Raw genomic sequence first — 10,858 nt, forward strand, 5'->3', positions numbered from 1 at the left:
ATATTTATATGTGAGAGAAGTGACTGAATCAGTATTGTTTGCTTTGTGTTGATGTACTAGAATCCTCAGCGAGTTCATCGGGTTCAGTTGCGGCCCACTGATGTGCCAAACCGGCACACACACATACAAAATTAAGTTCTTATGTAAGCGCTCTAATTTCAGCCCCCAATGACTGTTCTCACATGCACGCGTAATAACACGCTGACTTGAATCATAATGATGTGGCGTTTAGAGGACTGGGAAGTGAAAACATTAAGGAAAAAATGTCCTGATAGATTTTAGATCAAATTTGAAGTCTTACAAATTGTCTGAAACTTAGATTCTGTTTTTAAGCTTCTTCTTCTTCTTCAATTAAAGAAATAAGTACAATTAAAACTGTCAAGACAAGTATCATTGTCATTTTGTAAGTTCCATTCCATAACGCCACTTGTTTGTGTGTGTGTGTGTGTGTGTGTGTGTGTGTGCAGGGGCCGTCTCCCTGCCTCCCCTGAACTTGGTGGCCCCCCAGACACCTCATAAAATCTGCAGGCTCGGCCCACAGTGCACCCAGAGGAGCAAGTTGAGGGTAAGGGGTTCACCAGGAGGGGGTTATGGTGGTGGCAGAACTTGGATGGGGGAGGTCGATAAAATAGGAGGGGGGTTGGGGGGGGGGGGGGGGGGGGGCTGTTTTAAAAAGTCCAAGAACTTGAAGCCTAGTTTGTCATGCTAACTGCAGCGACGCCATTGAATGTGGACACAGGGAGCAGAAGGTTCACAGGACCCCGGCCATTCTCATGCAAAGTCTGTCAGAGCCTCTTCTTCATCCGTCCACCCACCACCCACCCATCAAACCCCAGCCTTCACTCCTGCAGGAGAATTACATACATGTTTATACATGTGCAAAAACTCACTGAGGCCTTGGTGGGGTGCCCCTTTCTTTGTATGTGCTCTGTCTGCACATATGTGTGATGTAAAATACCCACGGAAATAAATCAATTTGATAACAATAACGATCAAACAGAAAATGATCGCTGACTTGAAATTTTTATGAATAAATGTTAATTTGTGCAGCCTTCATTTAAAAATATCTTAGATATCTGATTTTAAATACAAAGTAACTTGAATTAACAGCTCTCCCAAAAATGGTCATTTCCAGATGGAGGTTTTGAATTGAAATCCTGCATCTCAGCAGAATCACTGTAATAAGATGTGACATGTAGTCAGATGCATAGACGTACCACCTCACCATAATTATAGCATTCTAGTAATGAGCGAGGCGTGCAGCATACATCCTTACTTCCTCTGACCTTGACACTACCTTGACAGTGACATTGACCTCATTCCCAGACTGATTGTGAAAAATAATTTAGCCCTACATGTTCAACAAAAACACAAATTCTATTTAAATTTCTACTTCGGCATCAAATCAGCCTTATTCTTATTCCTGCCTGCTGCTCGTCTCACCTCTCATCTGTTTCACCTGATCCGGAGACGGAGCGAAGCTACATCTCATTTAGTGTCGAATCTGTTCAAATGCCAAGTGTTGAAAATGTCAGCTGCAGTACAAGCACACACACGTATACATTTACTCTCTTTAAATGCAAACACTCCATGCAAATGAATGCGTTACCCCCTCGGGGCTTCGAAACAGTGAGGATAAGCACATACTGTGTGTGAGTTAGAGTGTGTGTGTGTGCGTGTAGGTGCCGAGATTTATGTGCTCAGATTTATGCGTACGATAGTTTCACAACCAGGGATTGAAGGAGTCTCCATTTGTATATGTGTGCGTGTGAAAGTGTGTGTGCTTGTGCCCCCTCATCTGCACTTGGAGCAGCCGTTTGGAGCCTGTATTTGATTGAGTGAAGGCCAACGCAGCCTGAACACTCCCTCTAATGGAAGAGTGGAGCCCAGCAGCTCAGTAATGCACTGACCCCAGAGCTTTTACAACACTGCCAGCCGATAAGTGGCAATATGCTGGATCTTATAAAATTAACAAGACTGAGCTATGGGGAGTGGGAGCTCGGAGGGTGCAGGCGGTGGGAGAGGATGACGCTCCTATAGCTCTTGTAAATATCAGCATGCATGAACGGAGGGATTACAGCGGCTCGTCGCTGAGTTTTACAGTCTCAGCAGCGTGATTAGGTGTTATTCATCTTGTTTCTTGGCTTTTTTAAGGCGAATTTACTGGGAAATGTTTACAGGACAGTTTATGTTAGATAAAAAAAGTCTCTCAAGGCGTTATAATGGTGGTAAATTTATGAAGCCTACTATGAGCCAGCAGGTGTTTGAGGGCCGAACACTGAGCTGACCTTCAAAATAACGGCAACTGGATACCAGCCAGTGTGCCTTTGCAGGGAACCACAGGGGTGTGAACATGTGTGTATATGCATATGTTTACCATACCGCCCTCCCTGAGCTTCCTGCGGTGTGACTTCCAAAGTAAAAGCTCAAAGTCAAACAGCATCCCGGGCCTGGTTATGCATTTATTGTGTTTTAGGGAAAGAGGGCCTCGTCTGAACAGGCAAGAGCGTCGTAAGGAGCCGTAAAATACATGCGAAATGATAATACAGCAGCAGCCGCTGTCTCTGCATCCGAATCTGATTTATCCTTGAGAAAAAAGGCTTTCTTCCTGTGTGCCTCCCAGTATAACCTCCTCACCTTTCTCACACAGGATCAGGCTGGGTTTGTGTGTGCAGGAAGGCAGTATTTGTGCACATTTTCGCCCATCTACTGTGCATTTGTGTGTATGTGTGTGTGTGTGTGCGCGAACAGCTATTGTCTGCCAGCGCTCCAGCAGGGGCTTCAAAGTGAATTATTCATGCGAGATTTGAATACATGCAAATGGTTCACTCCCCTCTCCTGGCACACATCCAGGTTACCTATGGCAACGGCGCCTTCAAGAAGCATCTTTCCACCCCTCCTCCTCCTCATCCTCCTCCTCCTGCTTCTCTCAGGCACCCACCCTCCGACCATGTTATCCACCCAGTGGTATTGTTTCGATTGTTGCAGTACCAGGCTGGGTGGCTGTACACTCTGGGGTGGCAGGATATCCCATAATTCACAGTCAAGGTCATGCAGGCGGGAAAGGATGAGAGATAGAGGGATGGAGGGTGGACAGATGGAAGAAGGGCGGGATCCCTCCATCCAGACGTGAAGTTCAGAAGACGACACTCAGCATCTGGTAGAGAAAAGGAAGCGCTTTCAGGTGGTGAATGATGCAATAACCAATGCGACAGACCGGGCACGCATTCGCCTACTATTTAGATGTAGTCGCAGCTAATGCACACCAGCAGCACGCACAGAAAAACCTACTACCTTTGAATGCATCATACCCTTACCCAAATATAATGTAGCCTATACAATTTTAAATATGTGTTTGTACCATATAATGTATATCACAAATAAACTAATTGTGTGTGTAGGTTTGGGATTGTGTGTGTGGCAACCTTCTTGTTCAAGCTAAAATAGAAAAAATGCTATATATGTCCTGGATGTATAGTTGGTGTGATTAAAATGATCAAATAAATATGTTGCTGAAAATCTTTTTTTCTTTTTAATATTAATATCATTACTATAAATTTCTGTGTATTTTTGTTGACTGTGTAACTGTGTATCTTTTTGAATACATGTCTTTAAACTTGCGTTTATATAAATGATAAAAGAGCAAAAACATGATTCATTGATTGGGCATACATTATATTTTCTAACAAAACAGAAGATTATTATTTCTTTCAAATGCACTATAGCACAATTATTTAGACATCAGTGTGAAATAATAAGTGGAATAAATACATTAAAAATAAATTAAGAATTTAGTGTTTAGGTATGTAATTAGCATTTTGTTGGAATAATTTACTCGTTTTGTTTGACTAAATTTTGTTTTGTTACACCAACACATTAAATGCAGTATTTGTACCAATAAGAAAGTAACATAAATAATTAATTAAATATAACACAGAAGGGTTAAAATAACTGTAAAAGTGTCCGAGTGAGCAGAGGGCAGGTCAAGTTCAGGCCACGAGGTGATCAGAGCCTAACTAACCTCCATGATGGTCGAGGACTCGCGGTGAGGAGTAGCCGCTCAATGCTGCCATCTACTGACAGGGACGAGACACTGTAGGTGGTCTCACACATGTAGGTCAGATAGGATTTATCAAATTAATACAGAATATATAGTGTAATTTTACAAAATTTTACTTAAGATATAATATACAATCATTATTTTTAATTTCTAACAACAATTTCACTGCATGTGTTGGAAATAGGTGCAAAACAACAATCGTCGATATATTGATAATTTAGGACCACAAATATTTTAATTGAAATGAAAAAAGAGATGTTAATGTGCCGATACAAATGGAAGATCTTAAGTAAATACTCATTGTTACCATATTACCAGTTCATTTCAAATATCTACTTTAAGCACGGCCTTTTATGTTCCTGATGGTGTGATTAGCTTTGCTTATCATATAGCTCCCCCAAGTGGACAAAAGGACTCATTGCTCCGGGCTGTGGAAGAACACTTTATTGCGTCTGTTTAAACGGAAACATCAGTAAACTTTGGAAATACTGTATTTTTGAAATACACATTAGCAGTGAAGTTAGAATGACTCCTTATTGACATGAAACGTATGACTGAGATAAGTGCTTTGGTATATTTTGATTGTTTAAGTAAACAACGCATTACAATCAAATAAAAGCAATCGGCAAGACATGAGCACAGTCAAAAAATGTAATCTTGATGATATGCACATAAATCAAATCTGTTATATATTTATATAGATTTATTTCTCATATATTTCAGCCTCCAGTTTTTAGACATGTTAATACTGTGTCACACCTCCTCAGTGATGGATGGACAGTGACACTGTGCAGTCCTGCTGACATGATCACCCTCCTGCCAAACAATCATTCATCCATTATTTCTGTTCACTCAACTTTGGCACTATCATAAGATCAAAAATTAAAACCGAACATATTGCATACTTTCATTTATAATCGTACCCCTGCCTGATCAGGCTTATTTAAAACCATCAAAAAGAAGAAAAACAACGTGATTAAAACAAAAATAAAATTTCTCTCCAAATTAAAAGCATTAAAAAAATTGTTAACCAAGCTCCCTCTGTTGATACAAGATTAAGTTGAAAGAACAACGCGGGTCTGATAAAGTGCAAGCATCATTGTATCAACAAAAAGTCCCCCCCCTTTCAAAATAAAAACAACTTTCTTTCTCCATTGTTCCTCTGTCAATCACTTCACCCACCACGATGGGGTCATGATTTTAGTTGTGACTGTGCGAACAACCATTTAAAGACACCTTTTTTGTCTCCTCACTCTCTCTGACAGTGAATCCAGGATATGTTTCCAAAAGTACTGTGTTTCTTTGTGCACAACTGACTTCCTGTCCACTCATCCTGTCCCCCTCCTTCCTGTCTGACGGGAACAGGAGTGTGCAGGTGACGATCCTGCACTGACTGAGTTCGAACACTTATTATTGCCATATAAGAAAGAGTTCACCATCTCTTTAGTTCAGTTTCATCTGTGCGTTTCGTTGTCCCTCTGTCTCTTCCCAACGATTCAGTGGGTGAAGTAGCTCATCTGGTGCAGTTTGAGCAGAAGGCTGTGCGTGAGGTCAAATGTGGTGAAGCTGATCCCAACAGCGATGGGCCCTTTAAGCCAGTTCATGCTCAGGCCTTTGTATAGTCCACGCACAACTCCCTCCTGTGTTACGATCTCACGCATGGTCCCCAGGATTGTGACATATGACGAGCCTGTGACGCCTGCTGTTTGCATACGCCGACGCACCACGTCCAGAGGGTACGAGGCAGATTGTCCAATGAGGCCCGCGCAGGCACCAAACGCCAGGCGCTCGTGGGGGTATGGCTGGGGTCGCTTTGTTTTTTCTAGAGCGAGAGAAAGAAATAAAGAAAGTAGTGTTAAACATGAAAATAGTACTTTACTGAAGTGAATACATTTTTAAAAAAGCAGAGGTCAGTACCTGTGTGTAGCTTCTTCAGGGTCTCATATGTGAAAAATGTGATGCCTGCATATGGGATGACACCCAGGATAGTGGGAGTGAAGCCTCTGTAAAGGGTCTTCACGCCTTCCTCTTGGGAGATCCGCACAAAGACGTGCATGATGTTGCTGTACCTGTTGGGAGAAAACACATCAGGCAAGACATTATTACCAAACTCTACCAAAGCCTTAACCACTAAAGGATTCCGCAATTCGACCCTGGAAAAAGCCACCGTCAGTCAAAGCTGGTGTTCTCTGTAATCGATAGAAGCAATAATATTTGAAATTGGCGCCATAGCTGTGGAGAAAGTTGTGCAAACAGCTGGTGGTTTCGCCAGTTCTACATTCCTACAACACTGAGCATGTATTGCGCCCCTCCTTCTGAAAGAAATGGCCCAGCGAGAGACGCTGGAGTGAAATACTACCGTTTTCGCTGCAGGCAATGGCTCAGAGCGGTACAGAATCTGAAGTACAACGACAATATACCGGTGGATCGTCTAGAAAATCTTTGGGTCTGCAGTCTGCATTTCAAACTGATGATTTTAAACGAGACATGACATCGGAGGCGGCCGTCCCAGATTGAGGAAGTGTAGTTTAGCAAGCTCCCTGCCTCCAATTTCGCTCTGTGCCTTCCCCCCGATGCTATCCCCATCTCCGATAGGCCTTGGAAAACCTCCGTCAGACTATGTGAAATGCATCATCTGGTGGAGGTTTTCCAGGGCCCATTGGAGAAGTGGATAGCATCCTCCATAGGCACGGAGCAAAACTGCAGTTTCATTCTACCATAATGGCATTAGCTCCCCATAATAGCATATCAGGACTGAGGTTGAAAATCGGCGAACTGGCCCTTTAAGTGATAGTGTATGACATTTTGTAACTCCATATTATTGTAATAGAACGGCAACAATACACATAGGGTTGAATAGTACAGAAAAAATAAACCATTAATACACAGTATTAGGTGTTATGGGAATGTAAGAAACAGAGGTTCATACATTTCTTTGGCTGTGACTGCCATCCTGGCCCGCACCATGTCCAAAGGGTAGGTTAGCATTGCAGCAGTGGTCCCAGCCAGAGAGCCCGCCAGGAAGCGAGGGAAAGGAGGCAGAGCTCTGAAAGAAAGCCAACACAATGACATAAGGTTATTAATAATACAAACAGCCTTCTTCTTCTCCTGACTGCCTAATGCTATAATCTGTGTGACTGCAGCATTGTGGTGCTTTGAGCTGCAAGCTAATGTCAGCCTGGCATGTTGTTGTTTAGCAACTAAATGTAGAAATTATTGCCATCCTAGTTAATTGTGTTTGCTGCACATCTGAACACAAAGTGCAGCTGAGGCTATACAAACTACATTTTTGACCAGAAGATGGTGCTAGATAAAATGTCAGAGCTATTTTAATTCAACCTCTAGGGGGCATGAAAAGCTGTACAACATTTTTTGGAGATGATAACAGTCCAACTGGTTTGTTTTTTTTCAGACTTGTGGAACATGATGGAACAACCCATTGACCTACATTCCCATCCTTGGATCCATCCCACAACTATGGCTAAAAACTTCTCATTCTCATTTATAATTCAAAATAAATTTAATTTCCTTTTTTTTTTTTTTTTTTTTTACAACTGAATAAAAATGGAGTACTTACTTTCCCTGGTAGCCGTAGTAGCCTCCCAGCTTCTTTTTATACTGTTCATGGGAGCAGAACTGGATGGCAGCGTAGGGCATGACCCTCACCATGGTGGCAGAGTTCCCCCTCCACAGACTGAGCAGCCCACCCTTCATGTAGCTGCAGTAGATGAGCCTGAAGGCCTCCTGAGGATGGTGAATATGCCGGGTTAAAAGCAGAGATGGATATCTTGACATTTTTAATATATCATACACATGATGATCTAGATATGTGAACGGTGTAGTGCTTAAGGCTTGTACGTGTGTTGTATGGCTGTGAAATAATGGAATATAATACGAGCTCAAACTATTGTTGTTTTTGGTATCCATAAATCATTTCAAAAATTAGTTTCTTGAATGTTTAATATATATAATGTCAAATGGACGAACTTTCCACTCCTCAATAGAGGCCCTAAATTACTTATTTTGTCTGTTTTGCTTTTATTCTTTAAATAATATTTTTTACTTGTATCAAAAAAGTCTCTGATTTCTTTTCAGCATTAATACATACATGCATTTTCATTGTGTGCATGCTGCCAGTGTACCCACATTAAATCAGGTTACGCTGGAATATATCAGTAACTGATTTGCTGCAGAGATAGACGCCTGAACTCACCTTAGCGGAGAATCTTTTTGAAGACACTGTGGAACAACGAGAGACACAGTCAACCTCAGGGTTAAACAAAACAACCTCCCATAGAGGCTAAACATCTACTAAGAGGATTAACAATTACTTAACAGTTACAACATTCAGTGAAACTTTGGTACAAAGAACAGTAGGGGCATTTTCAGAGGACTGTAATACGCAGAAAAGGATTTAAGTCGCTAAGATGTACAGAAGTCCGTTTGGATGCAGAATCTATATTTGGAGAGAGCTATTTTTGTGGCGGGTTTCCCTTACCTTGGAAAATGATCTTGGTCCGATCCAGAGGTGCAATGACAGTTTTGGCCACAGCTCCAGCAAATGCCCCACACAGCAGGGAGTCCAGTGCTGTCCATCTTGGCCTCAAGTCCTGCCGGGACACACAGACACGTGCACATTGCTGAAGAGGACATTTTGTCACACTGAATCTGAAAGCTAAAGCCTAACACTGATCCTTAGGATAATCCTAGCTATATTCACAACCTGAGACTTTGTGGACAAAGTAAGTTTATTAATTTATGTCTTATAATGTGACCTCACAAATATGTAAAACACATGGCGCATGCTTATCAGCACAAACACTCCCATATTTATCTCTCTGACAAGTTACTAGAACAGACCTGTAAAATCTGCACGTGGATATCCGCTAACTCAACTTTTATGATAAAAACAGATAAGATAACACCAACTGGTGCTTCACTGAAGAAGAGCTGTGTGTGTGTGTGTGTGTCAGCACACATGCTTGTTGGCATTCATTTAGCTGGTAGGAAAAGTTGAACCCAATAAACAATCCCACTCACTGATAAGTAGAGCATCAGGCATGAGTAACAGGCATGTTTCGCAACTTAACCCAGAAGAGAGAAGACACACTTTTGGATTTCAATCATTGACATGAAAAATTAGGTTTGCTATTATATTACAGCTTACCATGTAATAAATGCGCATACCCAGCTACATATACTTTCAACAGACATCTGCTGCCCAATGTGTTGGTAAAATGTGCTTTTGTTTGGTATACAGATCATTTCTTACATTTATTATTATCTTCTAATCTAAAAAATATTGTCCGACTAACAAACCCTAAACCTGTAGTACTGCAGTGAACTGGTCATGACTCTCCTTTTCAATACTAGCTGACACCTCCATGCTATTTACAGCAATGTAACAGTAGAGCTTGTCCTTCAAAAGTATGTGTAGTACCAGGAAGACACTTCTGTATGTCACAACAACCTTCCCATAACATTTAGCATAGCCTGTGAGTCAACACAGTATGATTTGTTTTAGGGTTATTGTAAAAAAAAACAACAACAATTGGAACAATTTCATAAACATTGTCATTCAAAGGAATAATGCAATAAATAAGCATTATTACTTTAAATTATAATTCTTATGACAAGTATAACGTTGTTCTAATCTAAGCTTTGGTAAACAAGATCAAGAGTAATGTGTTCTAATGTAACTAAAAAGGGGAATCAAGTATACTAAAGCAGAATGTGTGAATGAGTCATAAGAGAAACAACACTCACCTTTGTTTGGCTTGACGGTGGCAGAGCCAGCACAGTGGCCTGGGCCACAGGCAGACGGCTCGGACGGTCGTTCAAAGTGTGGGCCATGTATGCCCTTCACAGATTAACTAAGACTGCCAGATACTCGGCCACTCATTCAGGAAAACCCACTGCAGAGGAACATGTGTTAGAAAACATGTCAGGGCAGTTAAAAAGTTATTTTACAGAGCAACCGCCCACCGTGACGCACTGCCTGATTCTCTTTCTTGTATGTGGTTGCACGCACGCACGCCCCTGTCCTAGAAAAACAGCCTGGCTTGTAAACATGGTGTTGCATTACAAAGGTCTGTTGTTTGACCCATAGCTACTTTCCCTGCTAATAACCAAATGCAACGCAATATTAATCGATATTAAATCTGTCTTCTCATTTTTAAATGGGTGCAGATAATAACTTATTGACCACATCTAAAATAAACAAACAGCAAATCACTGCTACATTGAATGAATAAACAGCCCATGCATCGTTATTGCCGTTAATCTAGATGATCATTGATAAAATGCTACATTTTGTTACCTTCGTTTGTGTTTAAGGACCCCGTGTTTACAGCTCTTCGAGTCACCAGTCTGTCCTGCAGATTCTTGCACACACTCCTTATTTGCTCGCTGGAGGCTGGCCAGTAGGTCTTTTAACTTGCTGCGAGGATTCTGCACGTCTTGTCAGTCGTTGTTTACGTTTCTGAAGGTGATTGTAGAAGACAGGTGTCAAGCTGCGGCAGGGTTTTGTCTATTTATAGACGACGCCCGCGAAGAAATTCTGCGACTGCCTGGTTCTGCGCACAAGATTATTTGGGCTTTTCAAGGTCTTAAAGAAAGTAGGACAGGATATGCCAGTATTTTGGACTACAATACCCAGGAGCAAATCCCGTTGTGCGAGCGAAATCTCGCGAGCTACTTTATAACATTGGGTTGCCAGGTTTACTCGATTGAAACATAACTACTGATGCTGCCACTATTAAATACTTGTTCATGCAGTCATAACTTTATTAGTTTAAG

The 10,858-nt window shown here is 41.5% G+C and overlaps 1 protein-coding gene across 1 annotated transcript; it reads right to left on the bottom strand.

Annotated features, from left to right (window-relative positions):
- Nucleotides 1-4,472: 4,472 nt before the first annotated feature.
- Nucleotides 4,473-10,644, bottom strand: LOC138607885 (mitochondrial coenzyme A transporter SLC25A42-like). Its single transcript, XM_069680542.1, has 8 exons — nt 10,380-10,644; nt 9,827-9,975; nt 8,559-8,670; nt 8,274-8,299; nt 7,638-7,804; nt 6,990-7,106; nt 5,978-6,129; nt 4,473-5,882 (listed from the first exon to the last, which is right to left on the bottom strand). Exons 2-8 carry the CDS (start codon nt 9,911-9,913, stop codon nt 5,557-5,559), a joined length of 987 nt encoding a protein of 328 aa, XP_069536643.1. The 5' UTR covers nt 9,914-9,975; nt 10,380-10,644; the 3' UTR covers nt 4,473-5,556.
- Nucleotides 10,645-10,858: the final 214 nt, after the last annotated feature.

Source organism: Semicossyphus pulcher, unplaced genomic scaffold (assembly GCF_022749685.1).
Source record: "Semicossyphus pulcher isolate SPU_LCO1_2020_fin unplaced genomic scaffold, fSemPul1.0.p SCAF_4, whole genome shotgun sequence".
Classification (NCBI taxonomy): domain Eukaryota; kingdom Metazoa; phylum Chordata; class Actinopteri; order Labriformes; family Labridae; genus Semicossyphus; species Semicossyphus pulcher.

Coding starts and splice junctions, on each gene's coding strand:
- LOC138607885 (XM_069680542.1), bottom strand. CDS start 9,913: ATGGCCCACACTTTGAACGACCGTCCGAGCCGTCTGCCTGTGGCCCAG. Junction 8,300..8,558: donor GACCAAGATCATTTTCCAAG/GTAAGGGAAACC, acceptor GTTGTTCCACAG/TGTCTTCAAAAAGATTCTCC. Junction 7,107..7,637: donor TACTACGGCTACCAGGGAAA/GTAAGTACTCCA, acceptor GCTTTCTTTCAG/AGCTCTGCCTCCTTTCCCTC.